This window comes from Colossoma macropomum, unplaced genomic scaffold, assembly GCF_904425465.1.
Source record: "Colossoma macropomum unplaced genomic scaffold, Colossoma_macropomum, whole genome shotgun sequence".
Classification (NCBI taxonomy): domain Eukaryota; kingdom Metazoa; phylum Chordata; class Actinopteri; order Characiformes; family Serrasalmidae; genus Colossoma; species Colossoma macropomum.
The window spans coordinates 28095706-28117862 of record NW_023494802.1 but is presented as its reverse complement, the minus strand read 5'-3'; the positions used below and the strand labels follow the sequence as shown (position 1 = coordinate 28117862).

General features: G+C 38.6%; 2 protein-coding genes across 2 annotated transcripts; one reads left to right on the top strand and one right to left on the bottom strand.

The window, feature by feature from the left end:
• The first annotated feature begins 2777 nt into the window (after positions 1-2777).
• irx7 (iroquois homeobox 7) lies at positions 2778-3986 on the top strand. Its single transcript, XM_036591409.1, has 2 exons — positions 2778-2930; positions 3219-3986. Exons 1-2 carry the CDS (start codon positions 2778-2780, stop codon positions 3984-3986), a joined length of 921 nt encoding a protein of 306 aa, XP_036447302.1.
• Positions 3987-6972: 2986 nt separating this feature from the next.
• On the bottom strand, positions 6973-17895 carry cd40 (CD40 molecule, TNF receptor superfamily member 5). Its single transcript, XM_036591805.1, has 9 exons — positions 17608-17895; positions 16861-16939; positions 16034-16156; positions 14247-14393; positions 12051-12141; positions 11307-11365; positions 9928-10023; positions 9482-9513; positions 6973-9373 (listed from the first exon to the last, which is right to left on the bottom strand). Exons 1-9 carry the CDS (start codon positions 17632-17634, stop codon positions 9107-9109), a joined length of 921 nt encoding a protein of 306 aa, XP_036447698.1. The 5' UTR covers positions 17635-17895; the 3' UTR covers positions 6973-9106.
• Between the last annotated feature and the right edge of the window lie 4262 nt (positions 17896-22157).

Here is a 22157-nt window from a genome sequence, read left to right as displayed (position 1 = left end):
AGCTCTCTTTGCAAACGAGTGACATCCTATGAGCAAACGGTGTTAACTGGACCTGCCAGAGCATGTGGAACACCTGCATTGTGTGCGATCTGGGCCAGGAGGAAGGAAAGAAAACAGAGTCTGTGTGTGATGGACACAATGGCCATTGCCCAGAGCTGTTTATCTGCAAAGATGGCGCGTAAGCCCTCAGCTTTGCTCTCCGTTCAGGCCATTGTACAAGTCAAGCAAATTTGTTCTTGGCCCAAGGGGCCAGAACCCTACCCAGAAAATTCCATTTCTCGCATAGCTCTCCCTAATTCTCTCTCTGGTCTTTTTAACTGCACAGCTTTAACTGAGCATTACGCTGAGTACTTCATAATGCCACACTTTGTCTTATGCAATGGCTGTGTATTAACCCTGTAAACTTGAAGTGCATGTACGTGGATCTATACTTCAGTTTCACTCCTACTTACTGCGCAATTTACATATTAGTTTCATAGTAATTCATACCACTTACAGAACAACTCAGAATACTGAATAATGTCTCAATATTACTAACTGAATAATACACCTAAAGTACAATGAGATGAAATCCAAGAACATTTCTTTAAAATATCCAGAACATGTAGACAAACTTCACGTCTTACTGAACTTTGTGCAAAAGTATGGAGACCTAACTTGAAAAAAAAACATGAATTTAGCTTCAGAATCCACCTTCAGCTCCTCCAGTAAAAGGTCTATTGGTCCATTGTAAATCGCTGTATTTGGCCTGTTTGCTGTGCTCTTGTCCCCCAGGCTAGGGGAGTAAAGGTATTCGTATGTATGTTGAGGAGTTCTGCTGCAGCCATTAGCATGTGTTATGGTGCATTATCATATCCATTAGTCCCCACCTGCCTCCCTCAGACTCATTTCATTACAACAACTCAAACAGGACCAGCCCCTTACAAAACTCCACAGCTTTGATTTATACTCTGATACATGTGTGACATCTGTACTGCTTCTATATAGAGTCACTGTTAATGTTTCTTGTGGCAGTTTTTTTTTAGGTCATGAGGTTTGTGGTTTATGGTTCTACACAGTTCATTACTTTCAAGTGTAGTCATAAAATGTAATTGTGTTTCTCCAACAAGTAATTAGTGAATAAGAAGTTAATGAACAGGTAAAGCATTGTTGCATTTTTGCTCTTTACCTATTGCCATTTAATAAAGAGACTTTAACTGAACAAAATTAAGCATTTAAACAACAGATACTGCCACTATTAAAGCTACTATTACTACTACTACTAGCAATTATATGAGGAAATAGCAGTAATAGAAGTAGTATTATTACTAATGATTATTATATACTAATACTTTTTTCTTCTTCTTCTTTTTTTAGTTATTATTCAGTCATAATAAAATAAGCTGTGTTAACTACATAATCAGATAACCAAAATATTCAGTACTACTGTCATATGCAATGTCCAATTATGATTTTATAAGTGAAAGTAAGTTAATAAGTCCTCTACAGGGAACACACTTAAATATGGCATTTTTGAGCAAGTTTTACTGCACAATTTCTGCTTTTTTTTTTAACATACTCAAAGGTTTAACATACTGAAAATAATAAAGCATACAATATAAAATGTGTCATAACTTTTTCACAGAGCACATTTTAATTTTTCCCAAATACTCATAAACAGTAATTGTGCATTACAATGTGTGTTCTCTGTACAGGATGTGTGAACTTAGTTTCTCTCAGAAAATCAGCAAAACATGGAGTTTTAACCAGCCCTATCTTTAGCATAGGACTGTAGTGTCTGAGTCGGCCTGTACGCAGTTATCACACGCAGTGCAGCCACGTACGAAAAATGACTTAAGTTTAATTTTATAAAGGATGAGCTGAATAAACGAATAACATTTTACACAATCTACAGTCAGTGTGAATGTAAACAGCGCGTTTATTCAGTAAGGAGGGTGAATGTGGCGCTTTTTCCTGTGTAAATGGCGGTTTCATATGAAACTGTGGAGGAGGTGTTAACTCCTGCAGATGGAGCGACTGCAGTAAAAGTGGGAGACAGACCTGACACAGCGCTGCTAATGAAATCCAGCTAATCGCTTGTAATGATGATCGTCCCGTTTACACACACACATGAAACACACTCAGCATGGCTGAAAAAGTGGATTCCGACCCGTTAATGTGCGCGATTACCGTTTGGGTTTGGCCCTCTTCTCTTCATGAAGCAGCGCAGACTTTTTTTTTTTAAACATTTTTTAAAAACGTCTAAAATTGGTTTAATTTAGCTAAATATATTTGCACATATTTATGCTTTATTTTGTATGTTTTTACTTATAATTATATTACATGTATTATTTTGAATTATATTTATTAATTTATTTATTTACAGCGTAAAAGTCCCTTTATAATGCATTAGTCAATTGAAGTCCTCGCAGACTGGGCGCTACACTGACCGTGGAAAGCTGTATTAAGAACTGTAATGTGTAATAAACCCTCAGTAGTCTACTTTATGGAGCGAGTTTTTTTTAAAGTTTGAAGAAAAAAAGCTCAGATTTAGATCTGTAGGTGCATTAATCGTCATCATCCTCCTTCAGAAACCACAGCACTTTCCTCATCTGCACATCAGCCTTATTACTCGCCCTTTCACGCCTGCTAAAAGCAGCTCGCCTCTCCTTTGAAGGGATTTAGACGGAGTGTTTGAGCTCTCCTGTCAATCAGGAGCGTCTGGCCACGCCCACCAACACTCGCTCCAACTATAAAGCCCGGAGCTCAGCCAGAGCCGCTTCACTTGGACTGTGAACATGCCTGCCTCAACTACAGGATTCGGGAACTTTTTCCTGGACAGGACTTTGCCATTGGCCGCGGGCTACCAGCCCCTGCTGCCCGGCCATTTCCCTCCCGTGAGCGGCTACAGCTTCATCCCGCTGCCTCACCCTGGACACATGGCGCACATGGTGAGTTAGCCTACTCTGCTGTTCTGGAGCTCTTATTTACACAGTCCAAAACGAAAGTAGCAGAAAGATGATGCTCTGATGTTTTTCAGTAACTTCGTTGCTTTTCATTTGTTTGCCTTACAAATTTAAATCAGTAACCTGGTTGCCTTCAGCTGAATTAAAAATGTTAAAACTTAAGTTGTAAATGCAGATTTAAAACTTTTTTACCTCGGTTTTGTATTTGAATGTACTGCATGTATTGAACCCTTGCTTGACATCAGTGCTGATGTTCATCCTTTATTGTTTCAGGCTGGTTCATATGACCTGAAGGCCGCCGCTCCGTATCCCCAGGCTCTCCTGGCCCGGGCTGCACCGTACTACCCCCAGTACCGTCCTGCAGTTGCTGCCCACGACCCCAGCCGGGTGGCCAAGGCAGCCAGCAGGGAGAGCACTGGAGCTCTGAAGGCCTGGCTGAGCGAGCACCTGAAGAACCCCTATCCCACCAAGGGCGAGAAGATCATGCTGGCCATCGTCACCAAAATGAGCTTGACCCAGGTCTCCACATGGTTTGCTAATGCCAGGAGGAGACTTAAGAAGGAGAACAGAGTGAGCTGGGCGTGCAAGGGCAAGAGCGATGAGGAGGAGGAGGAAGAGGGCGAGAGTGAGGAAGAAGGTTCTTCTCCACAGAAAGAGCCATGTTCAGAAGATGAAGGTGAAGTTGAACCTCAGGTTGTGGATGTGGAGGGCGATTGCGTTGGAGATGAAGAAGGTTCCAAGCCAGAGGAACTGAGCCAGAGAGACACTTCCAGCACTGTGGCTGAGAAGAAGAGCGAGGAAGAGTGCGTGTCTGCCAATGAGCAGTGTAAGCACAGTGTTGAAGTCCAGAAACCCAAAATTTGGTCCCTGGCAGAGACGGCAACTTCAGAACCAGTGGTGAAGTCCACTGACGTCAAAGTGTATCCCAACAATGGGCCAGACTTTGGCCAGTGGTGGGCAAACTGGGCATCGAGGAGTGGCTATTTACCTGCTGGTTATTCTGCACAGGACTTTCTACAACAGAGTCGATTGCATTGTTAATCCATGCAGGACTGTTTTTCTTGTTCATTTTTTTGCACTTTGAGCCCTCAATTCCAGCAAATGGACATGAACTGTGCTGGTGATGAAGTTTACAGTGACGCTTCTATCCAAATACCTGGTTCACAAACCAAAGGAGTTGGAGATGTGTGTTGTAAATAGTTGTAAATTTTATTTTGTTGTACACATTGTAAATTATAAATGCTTTTACATGAGTATGTTGAATTATTTTTTGCTAAAATAAAACACTTGAAAATTGAAAACAAAAACTGACTACTGGTCATGCTACGACACAAAATGACATAGAAATCCTGGGTGTATAACTATAAATGATAACATGAAATTTGGCTTTGTTAAGAGTTTATCAGTCTTATTAAGTTTTATGATGAAGTTGAATCATGGAGGCTCAGCATTCATAGCAGTTCATTGAAAATGCTTTCTAGCCAGATGAAACAGTTTGAGTTCTTGAAGAAGAATTCATAGGGTTTTTATAAACATTGAGCAAACTGCCCTTTTAAAGTGCTCCATTCCCCTTTGAGGATTTCAGCTGTCGTGTTATCTGGGAAGCCCCTGCCATTAAGGGATTTGCATATCTAGCACTGATCTGTTAAAACAATGCAGGTCAGCGCGGATTAAAGAGCACAAACTGCTCCGTCTTGCGGGGTGATAATTAACACCATTATCTTGGCTAAATCCATCGTGACGATGTGACAGACCACCAAAGGCCAGTCGGGTCTTATATCCCATTTTTCCTCAAAGGCAGCTTCTAAATTTAATATCAAAGGGGTGTTAAGAGTTATGCCCATGACACAGTCATGTAAAAAAAGTCAGAATTGTCACTGTAGTAGGCCAGCTGTGCTCCAAAATGAGATTAGTAGGCCTATATTTCTGTCATTGATTATATGTACATGTGCAAAAAGTCAAAAATATTAGACTGATTTTCATGACATTGATTACTGGATCATTTTATGTAATGGTTGTTAAAAGATAAAGGTGTCTTTTTACACATACACATATGCACATCAACAGGATTAAACCCCAGGAGGACAGAACTGTGTTTTTCTATCTCCTTTTACCAGGGTAAAGGGGGACTTTAAAAGGAGGGGGGGGGTGATGGTGAAAGGAGACCCATCCCATGCTAGTTATTCAGGTCTCTCCATGTAAATTCAAAGGCCTGTGGCCTGTTAATCCAGGGATAATGAGAAAACTCCTGGGTGCTAAAAAAGTGCGTCTGAAATGCACAGACCCCCTCAGTGCTCATCCACTACAAACACACTGGGACCAGTAATCCTCCTCTGGAGTCCGCTTCTTACAGGTGGCCCAAATGAGGTGTAATCCCAGTCTAAACATGACCGGCAGAGGGCTGGGGGCCTTTTGTGGGCCACACCAAGGTGTCACACAATGGTGGGAAATTCTGGGGCGCAATCTGTCACAAGTATGTCATATTAGAGCCTGGCTGATCCCGACATATGTTCATACGCTTTACTCAAAGTGGCTACTCTAATCATTCGCTCGGGCAGCTGCGTCATTGTGGTTTATATTCAGTCCTATGCAATGGTTTAAACACTGGTGGTCAAATGACATGTTTTATTAATTTTCTAAGTGAAAATAGAAGAAACACACACACACACACACACACATATATATATATATATATATATATATATATATATATATAGAAAACACACTGAAATATGGGATTTTTCTGCCAATTTTAGCATGCAATTTCGTTTAACATATTTTTTATTAACAGTATTATTATTTTTTTTTCTAATATGTTAAATTCAGCAAACAAACAGTGATTGTGCATTAAATATGCAGAAGTGTGTTTTCTGTAGAGCATGTGTATGTTCACTAAAATGTAATGGAAAATGACCTAAAATGACTAGGGCCCTCAAACTTTTGCATATGGCTGTGTTGTACCCTGCAATAAACAAAGATGCAGCTAAATATGCTCCGTAATGGCGCTATGTATTCCATCAAAAGCTGCTTTAACCTTGAGGTACATCACTGCACTGATGTCATCTTTTTCCATGTATTTGTAAATTACACTGGGAATTTATTTGAATATATCAATTTTATTTTTCAGCACAAACTTTTTTTAGCATTAGCATTATTAAATAAACATAAGCGTTTTAAGTGATGGGCTTAATATGTTTAAACCAAGGTGTTCTTTCAAAAATGTTACTCAATATTAAATATTACTTTCTGTTCAAAAGGTTGAAATAACTATTTTCAATAATATAAAAAATATTTCTATGATGATGTTACTACTTTACAATTTATAACAAATTAGTAAGATGTAAAAAATAATAATTTAATGACTAAGAATGCTGTAAAACATTGCAATGAAGTTATAATAGTTAACATTCAGAATGACAGAAAACCTACCAAGGAATTACTGTAAATAGATAAGTACAAGATACTATTTATCATTTAACTAAAAAAAACTTGGAATATTGAATGAAACATCGAAAAACAACACATTATGTCTAGCTTTGTAGTACTTCAGTCTACACTGTAGTTTTATTGAATGAAATGACAGCAGTTCATATGATAATTAACTTGCAATGTATGGAGGTACTCTACACTCTTCTTCTATGTTTGGGCAGTTAAATTCAGCTCTGGCTCAAGGGTTCCTCAATGTCTGAGAGGGCAATCTGAATTTACATGATCAGGGACACTGGAGTCCCCAGTGGCTCTTTGGCCTAATTTTTATCCAGCAACATCGCCCTCTAATGGACTTACTGCACAACTGCCCAGCCCCAATACACATGAGGCACTTCACTCTAAACAAAGTTTCACACGATCAACTATGTGTCGGTTGTCTCACTGTGCCAGAGGACAATACACATCACGGAAAGAGGAAACAGACTGCTGCAGTGTTGCACCTCTAAAATGCATCCATGTAGCACAGCCTCACTTGCTTTAATGGAAAGAGTTGGAGTTTTAGACCTGGCTCAATGAAAGTGACTAGGAATCATATCAGTTCTTTTTAAATGTTTATTTCACATCTCATTCTTACATTCATGTCTGATCACAAATACTAAAAAAGACAGTGACATATAAAAAAAAACCTATTTACAACTAAACAGTCAAAAAACAAATGGAAAAAAAGTAAATTACTTTGTGTGAGCACGGCAAACAGGTTAGGTTTACTGGAACTTAAGGTACTATGCAAATACGGCTAGCAACACTAACTCATTTAACAAACTCATGCAATGTCTGGATTGCATCTAAGTCAGGAACTAGATATGTGTTGTTCTAACAAGGATATTAAGAACTTTAACAAACAATTCTTATTGCTTGTAGTTGTTTTGGCACAATACTATACATACAAGATCTATATTACAAGGATACTCATCTCAAATGATGAGCAACACAAAGTAGTGCAACACCTCTCATAAGCCACCAGCACAACACAGAGCCTCTTAGAAAATACAAATCAGCTCAAAATTAGAGTAGAATAACACACTGTATCACAAGCAGCCGAGGTTTAGAACATGCAGAGGTCACGTTAGCTGGATACTGTACCATCGAAACAGCTGACAAAATGCATCTGCAAACATGATGTAAGTGGCTGCATGTTATTACATATCACAAACCACTGAAAGTTCAAAATGTCTGCCTAATTCAATAATTAAACTGTAAACAAAGTTATTCAGGGTGGTTTGATCTTAAATTGTTTATTGTAGAGAAACTCTTTACAGTGGCGGTGACAGGAACCGGGGTTGTGATGTCTACACTGCAAATATAGCCATTTATTTAATGTCTAAAACTACCCGTGAGTCTACACGTGTCTTCTGAGTTTTACATGTAATGCTGATAATGGTAAAATCAAAGGGGAACTCTCAGGGCTGTGATTTCTGGGAAAATAAGAATACGTGTCTAATTTTTATTAATTAGTTTATTAATTAATTTTAGTTTTATTCACTACCCTGCCTGTATTACAGTATTACTCTTGCTTCATTGTTAGGTTTTGGGTGGAAACGAAAGGGTTAAAGTCCTCTGTGGTATCTAGCAGGATATAGCTAAGCTAGCCCTCCTATTGGTTAAAAGTTAAAAGACTTTAAAAGTACATTTACTATCAGTGTAATCAAGAAGTGACTGAGGAATCAACCAATCACGTTTTGATTTCCAATGGGCGGGGCCAATTTAGCAAGAATAAACATCACTCTATGCCGTCTGGAAGTCCTAGATACATCACTGACTGTGAACAGGAGCGGCAGTTAGAAATGGAAAACAATGACAGCTGCTTCTGTAAGAGTCACTGCTACAAGGTAAAATATATGCTGATATGTGTGCCACAAGCGTCAAGTGAAACATGGAATGTCTTTTAGATGTTTTAAATGTCTGTTTTATCAACAATTGCCAAAAATGTTCATGCTAATTGTCGTTAGCTTAGCGCTGAGAAATACAATTCCAGCTCCAATAAGGGATGCTAGCAGAAATTAGCATTATGGTAGAGGTGTTTTTTTTCCCTCACGGTTTGACTGAGTTTTGAGACAAACAGGTAAATCAGAAAAAAATTAATTTGCCTCACAACACCCTGCATGTGCTCCTCTGCCATGACTGTATTTAAAAAGTACAACTGAGGCCAATATCTTATCTCAAAACTAGCATCAGGCAGCGTATTCATAGTGAACCATTCCACGTAATAGTGGAAGTGAGGGAGCTTTTAGAGGCATTAAATGCTTTGGATGTCTGGTTCCTCTCGCCACGACTGTATACAGTTCCAGTTGAAAGAAATACTCCAGCGTTTTCAACTTAATCTGCTTCTGTAGAATACCGTCTGTTACCTCAGACAATAATTTTAACACAATCTCCCTTAACTTAGTAAAAGAACAGGAAACCTGTTGATCTGAAACCTACCTATAATAAAAGCCAATGGGCAGGTGCTTCTTAAGTATCTGTGAGTCATCAAGTTTCTGCTTTTTGCTCAGTATGGTGAAATTATTTTCCATGGAAATCAAAAGTTACAGCTACTCCTAAGAACTGTATTTCTAATAGCAAATGCCAACTGCTCCTCGTCCCCAAGACAAGCAGCATAACAACACGTGACAAAGTAATGCACTCAAAGATGCTGTTGAAAATTTTTCATCTAGCACAACCTCATGCGTATCTTAAAGGTCATCTGAATAGCTTCCATCTGCACTTTTTATTGTTTCAGGCTGAGAAAGAAAAGACATTTTGCTATGATCCTGATCAATGGGCAATCCGTTTGCGGACAGGCCGTGCTTAAAATGGTCATCTTGTTTGGTCACATCTTCAGTGTCCTCCTCCGGTTCATTTTGATGCTCCAAGGCCGGCTGTTGTTCAACGTTTATAACTATTTTTTCTTCAGCAGGTTGAGGCTTATTGGGGAACAAAGCAGGACAGTGCTGCTGTAACTAGAGGAACAACAGGGGGGCATTAAAACCAAAGATGAGCAAATAATCCTAGGTCTATGGCCTACATCACATACAGTAAGGAGCAGGAAGAGGAAGAAATTTGGTTACCTTTTTCTCTAGACATGCAGATCCTGTTCTGTCTGAAAGTTTAAAAATAATGATACCAAATGAAAAACCGTCACAGATAGTTAAAGCTTTCACGTATATATAAATTCTGCACAATGCCTGGACATTAAATCAAATGAAATTACATATTCAGTCGTATGCAAAAGTGAGTATACGTTAACACATCCTTTACAAGGAACTTAAATATGGCATTTTCTGCTAATTTTAGCGCACCATTTCCATTTATCCGCTGAGTTTAACATATGGCATTTTATTTTAGGTTTTTTCAATAACTTTTACACTGAAGTGTGATCTCGGTAGAGGATGTATTAACTTCTTTTCACTTTTTTTTGTAAAAGCAATTTATAGCAACCGTTAAATTCTCAGGAAATTTAAATGATGTCTGAAATACATAATAAACACACTAAAGAATACCGTATGTATATTACCTCTTTTGTACAAGTAGAACACTAGACCACAGACCACAGCGATGATCACAAGCCCAAGGACAATAAATACACCCAGTCTTACATTAGAGTGAGGCTCTGCAAGAAAAGAAAAGGAAACACTGTGATTTCCTGTCACAGGCTATCCACACATAAATATTTATACAGTACATGAGGCAGCTGCATCTCTCAAACTGATGCAAACTAAATCAAGAGTAAACTTCTGGAGGAGCCCATTCAGGAAAGAAAGAGACAACAGGCCATCTGATTAATTATTTACAGTAAGTAGGTTTACTGATAATTTTATTGTTAACACTGAACAGTAGTATTTTCAACAAAATAATTACACCTTTCTGCTCCTCAGTCTGGTATTAGCAGTAAAGGATAAGTCATTACTACTTTGGTGTACTTGTGGTGATATTCTCCTTACTAGATGGTGTGAGAGAAGAAGTCTAGCCATTTACTCACAATAGCAGAGGGCATTCATGAAGAGAGAGCTGTCATATAAACATACTTCTGGAAAAATGGTCTCATGGTTTTGGTGAGAGGGGTGAGGGACTCATTCTCTCTTATTGCAGACAACAGACTTGAGCCCCATTCATAATGTCTATTTGACTAAACTCTGGCAAATATTTTTCGCCATTTCATAACAGCAAACCTGTGACCATTTTCGTGATTGTTGGGGTCCTGTAACTGGCTGAGTTTTTTTAAGAAAAACATTTTTCTTTTTGTTTTGTTTTTTTTTTCAGCCAGGTTTTTCTGCACAGGCTGCTGATGTTGCCACATGAGACTTGGGAGAGGTGAAGTGAATGACTCGAGCAGACAAGAACGGTACAATTTTTTGTTCTATTGACTTAAACAGACATGCGCTTCTTGGTTTACCTTATATATGATCTTTGACAACAGCACAAACCAGCAGGACCATTAATAAAATTAGCTAGGTAGCTGTTCTCAGTGTTGTAATTATGTAGAATTATGTAGGAAAAAAAAGTTTGGTTTTCTTAAACCAGCAAACAGAATAAGTGTTTTGTTTTCTCCAGGTTTCAAACTACTACTTAAAACTGAGCGTTAAAAAATTAACAGTAACTATTGATGTGAAATTCTATACAAAAAAAGGTATGATAACAATTTGGGCCATATGTCTGCTGGACAGCCCAACTGATAGTTTAGTTATGTCTATAAATGTCTTAAAGGAAGTGATACTAGATGGGTGACTTGACAGCCATGTGCTTTGTTCCACGCACTCTCAGGTTTCACTTCCTGCGTGGGTTACTGTACTCTAGCCAACAGTACTTGCCCTGACGTGTACTCACAACGTGATTGATATATGACCCAAACATTCAGGTAAGGAAGTCCTTTGAATGGTATAGGTCTTTACTTACCACAGATCCTATCAGATGTGGAAGAGCCTGGCACACTTTCAACATTTCCCGAGGAACACCTACAGTATGGGAAAGACCAGAAAGGAATGTTGGCTTTTGTGATAACTACTGTCCCTTTGATGATGTGACTGTATCAAAATAGCAGGCGTTGAAGTCTGAGCACAATATTTTGACAGTGCCAACACAGTAGTGTTGGTAATTATTAATTTGGTCAAAATTAAACTATATGTATTGTGTGTGTATACAGTATGCAAAAGTTTGTGCATCCATGGTCAAATTACATTTTGCTTATTTTCGAAATGAAAATAAGTACACATCCTCTGCACCAGTGGTTCTCAAACCAGTCCCCATAAACCCCTGGACCACACATTTTTGCTCTTTTAACATGCTTTTCGGTTGGCGAAAAAACGTGGATCATCTGGAGAACTGTTTGGAGAACCATTGCTCTACACAGAACACACTGCATGTTTAAATGTACTGTTTATTTGCTGAATTTAACATATTGACAAAAATAAAACATAAAATGTGGCCTGTATAAAAGTAATGGCACCTTTCATATTTTCATACAAATAATAAATAAATTGCGCACTAAAATTAGCAGATCCCTGTAGTTAGAAGTTCCCTGTAGGGTTAACTTATTTTCACTGATACTATCAAAAAATGTACTTTGATGGTGGGTGTCTACACTTTTGAGGAGGCTTCTGGAAATTAAACTGAAAGGTAAAACAAAGACTAAGGACATACTCTTTCCATGGTAAGCAGGTTCTGGCGGAGAGTGTAGTGGAAAATTTTCCTTCAGGACAGGGCTCACACTCTGTGTCAGACATCTGGGTGCCTGTAAGAACAAATGACATCAGCATTAGCAATCAGATACTTGTAAGCTACAAAACTCTGCTTGCATTAAACTTGGCTAAACTTATAAATCTGTGTATCAGCAGTATTAGACAGTTGGTAATGAATGATCAGAACACTTATGTTGATAGTCTTTCACTATTTAAATAACAAAAAATCTGTTATTTTGAAGTTCAGGGAAATCAAATTCATTTCCATCAATTAAAAACTAAAAAAGGATTATAGGAGATAAGTATACAATAGAAAAGTAAAAGCCAATCATGTCTGATATCATATGCAACATTCAAGTGCAACATGTCGACTAAAACCATAGTGTTACTATGGAGGTTTTGTAAGCTTTGATTCAATGGCAGCAGTCCCATGTAATGGCATGTGAAATATGAGTGTACTGCGTTGAGTTGTATCGAGTTTTATTTTGCCTTTAATAAAGAAAAAGAATGTTTTCAAAAAACAACTAAACATATGATGTTGAAAACAATATCAGTGTTGTGAGATTTAGGATGCCTCTGCTATATATAAGAGTGTCGTCAAGTCTCAGGCTTACATGCATTCAGCTTGGCCAGTTTACTAGTGATGATTCATTTGTGAATGTTTAATATTTTTTTAAACAAATATTTGGACTGAACTGATTCTTTTTCATCATATTTTTTGAATATGTGTTGAAGTCGACTTCACACCTGCATGCCGTGGCCTACATATTAGCTTAGCTTACTTAGCCTATGTGACACATATTATAACTGCACAGGTTTGTTCATGGCAACTAAATGATTCAGGGGATGAACAAACTAACCACAGTCACGAGTGGTATTTAGGGTATGAATGAACAACTTGTAGAGTCTCCAAATATTCTTGTGTGTCAATTAACACCTAAAAAATATTTTCAGGAGTGCAACCAAAATTTACTGAGTGATATGGCAAGTAAATAATATGCAATAGTATTGGGGTCTTTTTAAGCATTAGGATTCTTGTTGATTTTTAAAAACTAGATTATAATGTCATTATATCACCTTTAGAAAAGATTTTTTTTGTTAAAAGGCTATGCTAACTTTACTCTGAGAGTAAGAGATTATAAGGGAAGTGCATTTGGATCAGTTTTTGACAGCGATGGCCTAGTGGTTGTGTAGCAAGTTCACTGACTGTCCTGTTCAGCTCTAATAAAACTGTGAACTCCAGTGATGTTAATCAGGTTACCGCAGCCCCCAGTGACTATAAAAATTCTTTCAACACCAATTTAAAGAAAAAAAATAAACAGTTTGTTGATTTGTTGATTTACTTGTGCAAACCACAGACAGACAGTAGTATTCCATGTACATGTACATATTCCATATCGCTGTTGTCGGAAGAAAACCTCGTATCTCCAAAATGGTAATGGTTTCTTTTGGCCCATTCTTTATGAAATTAACACACATTGTAAAGAGCAACAGGCATTTTCAAATTATGTCAATACCTGAAAAAAATGGAGATACAAGGTTTTCTTCCGACAGCAGCGATATACATGTATACATAACTGAACTTTTAACTGTTGTGTTCTGGTTAAACACACTCTATGCACTGAGGCACATATCATGAAAATCAGTGTGTAACCTTATGAATTGTCATTACCGAAACACATATTTTCTGCAATTAAGTAAACCTTTCTGTGTTTGAACAAAAAATATTATGTTTTTCTGTGTGTACAGCTGTTCTAAGCTGTGTTTGCTAGTCATGTAATGGCTAGCTTTTCTGAGTTATGCTCAAATTTAGCTACAACTGTCACTACCAAAACATTCTGTATAGCTTATATAGTGTTATGATTGTTTTAACAGTGACAAAATGGAATGTTTAATCATTTGTTTTAATGAAATGGCTACAAATTGTGTATTCCCATAGGCAATGACTGTGAACATACAAGGACTGGTTACTGGCACAGGCCTAATGCAACAGTTAGGTAAATGATTCACTAAGAATAAATAATTTTAATGAATTGAGTGAAATGATTCAAAACTTTGAAAAGAACTATAATGCCCGCAACTACCAAGTGCTTTCCTTTGCATCTTTGCATGTATCCTGCTTCCTTTTCTCATTCATCTCAATATGTAATGCACTTACCAATCTTCTTGACTTGTTCCCCCGGGTGGCACACTGTGTTTCTCACACATGAAATGCATTGTAGACTGGAGCAGTGATGGTCAGGCATACACTGACATTGAGTGCGCTCTGTTTTACTTGGATTAGTTTGATTCTGAAAAAATAGATCTGTTCAAAGAAGAAAAGGACAAGAGGGGTAGAGCTGAAATAAAAATGTGCAAAACACATGAGATGATTCAGCATAACACTAGTAGAAACTGTGAGCAAATTCAGTCAACACTAAAACAAACCCTAGTGGAAATTAAAGAAACGGTTGGGTCATGCTCACAGTAACGTTGCTAACAGTGACTAAAGGGAATCGCCACCAATTAGCATCATGAAAATGATGTCATGCTAATTAGCAGTTGGCCATTTAAGCATGTTCAGTCAGGCTTCTTCCTTATTTCATAGCATTTTGCTAGAACACAAGATGGAATAATTGGTACATATAGTACAGTGGGGAACCCTCAGCCTTTGGAGATGGCCTAATGATTTCTGTGAAATAAAAAACTACATGTCTGTGATTTTTTTGGTTAGTTTTTGTTTAACAGACTCATCTTTCTTGTTGTCTACCAATACTCTTATCTCATTAAGGCCCAACAGAAAACTGTCCAATCAGGATTTTATTTGTCAAGGTATTTAGGTAGATACAGCCTAGCTGGCCTTCCCCTAGGAACTGAACTGAAGGCGTAATGTGTCAGATTAAAAAGGATTCAATTTTTAAAAATTCTACATAATTAAATGTAATTTTCTTGAGAAAATTAGAGTCAGAACCAGATGCCCAGAGTGTTTAATACCAGTAAAGCTTCCTCCCAGAAAGTTTTTACATAAAATGGCTTCAGATACAAATGCAAGATGTCTGACTGTTTCATATTTTTAAACAAAATTTGTCTAAAATCCATTCTTGGCTTTTTTTTTCAGATTTGCCTTTATTTTGCCATCATTAACATTTTTAACATTACATATAAAGAAACATGCTGGCTCACAAATCATTATGGATACTACATAAAAAGGCTTCATTTGCACTGTAGATGGTGTGACCCCTGGTTCCTGTCACTATTTACAATATTACTATTGTAAAGACACCCGAGTCAACAAGTTTCTCTACAGTGCAGCTCTCTGAATGACTTTTCGTACATCTCAGTGATTGGACTAAGCAGACATTTTGAAAAATTCCCCAACATAATTAGGAATTGAGGAATTAACCAGTCACAGTTTGATTTACAACAAGTGGGGCCATTTCCATGAGGAACTTGATACGTCACTCACTACATGTATGAGCCGCAGTCTAACCTGGTTTCAGTGAGTTGTCAGAAATTGAACAGTAACAGTAGCTCTAAGCCAGGACCCTTTACTGAAGTAAAGTCACTGTAAAACTGCTACATACAAAGTAAAATACATGTTAATATCTGTTAAGCTTTACATAAAATATAGGACATGTCTTTTGAAGCTTCAAATGTTCATGTTCAGCCTAGAAGGCCAAAAAAAAAGTTTGTGAATTGCTATTAGCTTAGGGCTAACATACTACTAGATTCCCAAAGGGGTGCTAACAGAAATTAGCACTGTCTCAAAGGTGGTTTAACAATGATGGCCCAAACCGAAGGTCTAGCACTAGTAGTCATTGTTTAGTATGGAAGTATAGGTATTGATACATTGTGAAGAAAGACTGCCCTGTAGCTATGTGGCTCTGACCTCTAGTGTTAGGACATTTATTGGTACCTTTGCATTTTAAATAAATAGACTGAATTTGTTCAGGAATATAAACTCACTAGGGTCACAGGAAGGTTGCTGTTTGCATTTGGTCTCCTGAGTGAAACCGTCCTGGTATTCTCCATTTTCACAAGGCTGACAGTGTGGATCCATGCAGTCTGTATTCTGCTTCATCCTTGTACCTGCAACATAGTCACAGTGAACATTAATCTTTTTTTTGTCTGTAGAACGAGGGCACATCCAAAATCCACCACAAAACAAAACACAAGGTGCCACATTCAGTAATAGCTTGAATAATTCAGTTCAGGCCAAGAGCTGTCAAATAAATTTAAGACACATTAAGGCCGAATTCAAATACAGAACAGTTTGCGTGTCTTCACTCATTCAGTATGCTGTAGAGCCCATGTGTCAAACACAAGACCTGAGGAAAAAGTTCCCAGCAAGCTCTGCAACGTGTGCGCTCACCACTCCCCAACAATGATAAATGGGACAGCACCATTGATCACCAAATGATGCCAGGTGTACTACTGTACACTGGGGACATTTACAGAGGTTTAACAGTTATCCACAGCTATTGTAGTCTGTTGTTTTATATAAGACAATTTGTTTTTATTTAAGAATTATTTTTTAATCATTCAATTATTTAATGGCTATTTTTTTGCTGTTGTAGTTTTGGCATATTTTGAATGAAAGATGGCCAATTGGAGTCATAACAATATGTTAAATAAAAATGAAATAACACAGTTGGCCCAGGGATTGTTGAGATTCATGGCCGATTTAGTGGTTGAGTTTGGCCGCCCTGCTGTAAAGAATATTTTTTACTGATGGAGAATTCCATTCATTAAAGCAGACGTTACTATAAGTGCACTGTGAGGTCTTGTCATACCTGGGCCACACATCTTGCAGCACTGACCATCTTTAAGATACTCTCGCTCGTTACAGGAGTAAACCAGAGCAGGGAAGACCTAAAGGGGTTAACACAAAGTGAAAGTTACGAAGAACATCAGCGATCGAAGCAAAGAAAAGCGGACGTTTAGCCCAGAGCCCGCCTTGTCACAGGAAAGTCCCCAAAACTCTCAGCTTATGTTTACACGAAACTTAAACAGGCGCTCTTAAAAAACGACCAAAAACTCGTTAACACTGACGAAGCTGAAGTTAGCTTCTTGTTCGCCAGCTTCCTGTTGGAATTTTCTCGTTCCACCTTAAATGCTCGAGGCGCCAGAATGGAACTGCTGCACAATTTAAGGTGGAGCGTGATATTTCGAACAAGAAGCTGGCGAACAGAAAGGCAACTTCAGCCTCGTTTGACAATGTCTGAGGTGTAAAAACGTCATTCTGAAATATCTACGCAAAACTAGACTTTTGGCTACTCCATTATTTAGCATAGCCTGTACAAGCAAACCGAAACCGAAAGGAAAGGTGGGCTTTGATTAATGCCAAATAACGAATGATACGAATGAAAAAAGAAACGAAACTTATTATACACTTGAAATGCATGTCATTTTCTATGAAATACAGTAAAAGCATCCAATTCTATCAGTAAAATACAGCGCTCTTCGTCTAGTCACGTAGTCTACGTTTACTGCGCAAATCAAACAGCACATCGACAGCAAGGACATTTAACGTTACTTACCAAAAGAATAATGTAAATTGCCCTCATCTTTGATACTTTTAGATCGAAAACTACGAATGCAGGCGAAGAAACTCCACTAGCCACGAAAGCTCCGACCGTCTGTGAAGCAGAATGTTTCTGTTTTGTATGCTGTTGTTGAACACGCCCTCTGCTGCGCCCCTCTGGCTGCGACTTGAAGGGGGTTTCCGATTCCCTCTCAGAAAACAAGGCGGATCAACGTGACTATTTCCCAGCAACTCTCCTTTTATCCCGCAGTTTCCCTGCTCTGGCGTTCACCTCGCACTGACGTAATTCAGGCTTTCACTATCTGCACACTTTGTTGCGGCAGAAATCTGTGTGGGAGCCGGCCTCCCACCTCAGACCTGACTGATTCTGCTGAACGCGACCAGTGTTGTGACCTTCATGTGATGCTTTACATGCATTACCTGTTCATTATGGAAGCTCTTTTTCTTTTTTTCTTCCTTTTTTGAGGGTGGTTGAGGGGGTGGGTAGAGCACACACAGGTCTAAAGTATGTCACATTGTACTTGTACAGCTTAAAAAATAAGAACTGCAAAAGTACAAAAGTAGTATTTGTCCCTGAAGAGAGGAATTATGTTGTGGCAAAGGGATATTGGTCTGGGCTTTCAATTCAATCGATAGATAGATAGATAGATAGATAGATAGATAGATAGATAGTGTATCATGGAGGCCCATTCACGAGGGGGGAAAATGGTCTATGTTTCATTCTTCTTTATACTTCTACTTCGTGCCATGGACACTAACACAACCCATACCATGACAGACCCTGGCTTCTGAACTTTATGTTGGTAACATTTGGATGGTCCTTTTCTTCTTTGGCTCAGAAAAGAAAATGTCCATTATTCCCTAAACAATCTGAAAGGTTGACCTGTCAGACCACAATACACGTTTCCATGGAGCATCAGTCCATTTTAGATGAGCTTGCTGCCCAGAGAAGTTGGCAGTGTTTCCTTGACATATGGCTTCCGTTGTGCATTGAATAGTCTTAACTTGCATTAGTGAATGCAGTGATGGACGGTATTTACTGACAATAGTTTGTCAGAGTATCAGAGCATATAGTGGTATCCATGACAAAATAATGCCAGTTTATAATGCAGTGCTGTCAGAGGGAATGATGGTCATGGGCATTATTGACTTATTATGTTTAAATAATGATTTATTGTTCTAAACGCTACTACGCTACTACCAGAAAAAGAACAAAAAATAGGCAATAGTTTCTCTACCTGGGTTTACCATAATTTATTCTCCTCTTATCTAATGCCCGTTTGTACAGAAATAGTCTGATTTCGATTTGCACACAAATAAACATTATGTATGTATGTAAACAATAGTTTGCAATATGTAGAAACTTAATTGGCTGCTGAATGAACTATATCTGATTCAAAAAATAGAAAATATGCAATTTAATTTGTCAGAATCCAGTCTTTAACGGCACTATGCACTTGCTAACTCTGGCTTATGTGTTCTAGAAATCAGTTTGTTTCAGTAAAGTGGGTAAAACTATCAAATAAAAGTTAAAATGCTGATGTGATGGCATCTTGATTTTAGATTTTTAAAATAAGCAGGCCCGTGGTGCTTATGTCTTTAGTGAAAAGTTACACATCCATTTCTCAAGACTTGCATTGGATAATTTAACAAATAAGCACCAGGTGAATCCCGTCTTTTTGTTGGTGTTTCCAGTAGACTGCTCTACAAATGTTAAAGCCAGGACAATTTGCTGTCAGATTTCAAGAAGTAGTAGGAAATCCCCCAGTCTGAGGAAGTTCAAACCGGCTGTACACATCAGTAGTTTTAGGGGCATACCTGAGTGGTCAAAATGCTCTCCGCTCTCCTAGTGCAAACAACAGTTTACACTAAGTTGATACTTTGTAATTGCCTCTGTTAAGTACAGACAAATGTACGTCACTGGGGACACACTGAATTTGAAACGGACAAAGAACAAAAGAAAAAAAACAAGCAGCAGACATGATCTGACTTCCCAAATATAACAGGAACTTACAGAAAGTAATGTCATCAGCAAGTATCTGTTTCACTTCCAAATGGAAATAAAACTGGTGTTTTTTTAATGTTTCAAAGGAAAAACGACCAAATGTACCCCTCCCCCATTTCAGTACTTGAAGATGATTTTCCTGGTAAGGTTTTTCCTGGAATTTTATTAGAGATGATGTTACATGAATCATGGAATAACCCAAACCTTTGTCATTAAAGTCCTGGTGGCCCTGTATAAACTCTAATGCACAAAAAGGTCTAATCACGCTGAATTGTTACCTATTACCTGGAGTCACTCCTGCTCCATCAGCGACCCTGGTGACTTCTCTCGGTGGACCTTGCACAGATCTTACAGAATGTGAAAAAACACCACTATGAAGACTATCTAAATCTTAGATTAGTTATTAGGTCTTTCTGGTCCAGATGGCTGAAGCAGTAGTTCATGGTGTCCACGGTGTGCTGCTGAAGGTCTCAAACTGAAGAACCCAACTCACTTCCCAAGTCCAGAGAGGAATGCTAAGGTGTCACTAAGGCCCAATCCCATTTCACCCCTTGCCCCTACCACCTAGCCCTTAGCCTTCTGTTTTGCACATTCATGTCTAGGGTGTCGCAAGTTTTGTTGAGATAGAGGGGTAGGGCGAAGTGTTAGGGCTACATGGCCCTCCAAACAGAGGTTTTTCAGAGTCACTCCAAACGGAGTCTTTTGAGAAAAAAAAAGAAAAACCCAGCAAGATGGCTGTGCGAGCGACCAAAGAAACCCACAAATGTAAGTATTTTCTCCGTTAAAAAATTATAATAACCATTGTCTTTTCTTAGTTTAATGTAATTTCAATGTATTATGGTCATCTTCTTTGTAACAAGCATAAAAAAATCACTAATAGCATGCTAATGTCTCAGTAGCTAGCTAGCTAACTTTCCCGTTCCACCTTAAATAGTCCAGCAGTATTGACGCCTGAAGCGCCAGGATGTAACTGCTGCTCCATTTAAGGTGGAACGGGAAAATTCGAACAAGAAGCTGGTGAATACCTGACTTCAGCTTCATATCACTTAAGAATTAGCGGTGGGCGATAATAAATAATTGTCTTATACCCCCTCTTTGGAAGCATATGATGCCCTAAATGCAACTAAAGCCCAGCAGCGAGGTTGCTGAACTTTTCCCTTCTCTGCTATCACTGCAGACAGGCCAGGTTGCCTACAGAGCACCGCTAGTAGCCTGTTAATGAAGCAATGTCTAATTCGAGGGTTGTCCCAGTTCGTAGGGCAAGTTTTTAACCACTACCCCTTGTAACTACCCCTTCTAACTTCCAAGGGGTTAGGGTGACACTTGAAAACAAGGGGTATGGGTATAAAGAAGAAATGGGATTGCGCCTAAAATATACAGGGCAGGGGTGCTCCAGGACCAGGAGTGAGATTCAAAGTTGTAAGTTGTACATATTTCTGTTCCCTTGAGATGTGTGGACTATGTATAAAGGGCTATGATTCCTAAAAATCTGAATTCCTCAAGTTTAAAATAACATATTCTAAATAATGTAAATATATCAAATGTATTGTATCTTGCAAGTATACACTGATTATAAATTTGTTTCAGGAAGTATACCATTATGTAACATCACCTTAACCTTTAACAACATTTAATCATTTGGGGAATAAGGACACCAGTTAATCCAGTTTTGAAAGCAGAATTGTTTGCCATTCTTCCTTGATTCATATCTTCAGCTGTTCAACCCTACAGGGCCTCCATTGTTATATTTTGCACTTCATAAGGGGCCCTGTGTTTTGGTGCAGGCCAGTCCAGCACCCTGCACTTTCCATTTACACAGCTATGCTGTTGTAATGTTCATAATGTTTTTTTTTCCCCAATTTTCTCCGCAATTTAGTCGTCTCCAAGTCTTCCACCCACTTCCTCTGAGACCTGTGAAGCCAACCGCCGCATCTTTTCGAACTGCGGCTCATGCAACGTCATTGGACAGCAAGGAAAGCGCCAACTGCCAGATCTGTTAGGTCAGCTAACAGACGCCTGCGCTGACTATCATTGTGTTGAGTAATGGGGGGAGGAGGGGGGGCATCCCACCCACCCACCCACCCAGTGTGCTCTCTTGGACTCCCGGCCACAGATGGCTGTAGCATCATCAGGGATCGAACTTGTGATCTAAGCGTTGGCCCTATCATCATCTTAGACATTCTGAAAGGTTGACTTGTCTGACCACAGTACACGTTTCCATGGTGCATCAGTCCATTTCAGATGAGCTTGCACCGTTTTGGATGTTGTTTATGTATGGCTTACAATGTGCACCATACAGTCTTGATGTGCATTTACGGATGCAGCCCATGTGGTAATATCCATTGCAGAAGCATGCATGTTTTTAATAGAGTACCGTCTGAGAAAACAAAGGACATGGGCATTCAGTTGTAGTTTTTTTTGTTTAAAAAAAGGATACATTTGATGAGGTAAAACATTAAATATACTATCTTTTTGTTTAAATAAAGGATAAAATGGATTCATAAATCAATGCTTTCTGTTTTTGTTTGCATTTCACATTA

Coding starts and splice junctions, on each gene's coding strand:
- irx7 (XM_036591409.1), top strand. CDS start 2,778: ATGCCTGCCTCAACTACAGGATTCGGGAACTTTTTCCTGGACAGGACT. Junction 2,931..3,218: donor CTGGACACATGGCGCACATG/GTGAGTTAGCCT, acceptor TTATTGTTTCAG/GCTGGTTCATATGACCTGAA.
- cd40 (XM_036591805.1), bottom strand. CDS start 17,634: ATGAGGGCAATTTACATTATTCTTTTG. Junction 12,142..14,246: donor GGAACAAGTCAAGAAGATTG/GTAAGTGCATTA, acceptor TTGTTCTTACAG/GCACCCAGATGTCTGACACA. Junction 11,366..12,050: donor ACCTGCTTACCATGGAAAGA/GTATGTCCTTAG, acceptor CCCATACTGTAG/GTGTTCCTCGGGAAATGTTG.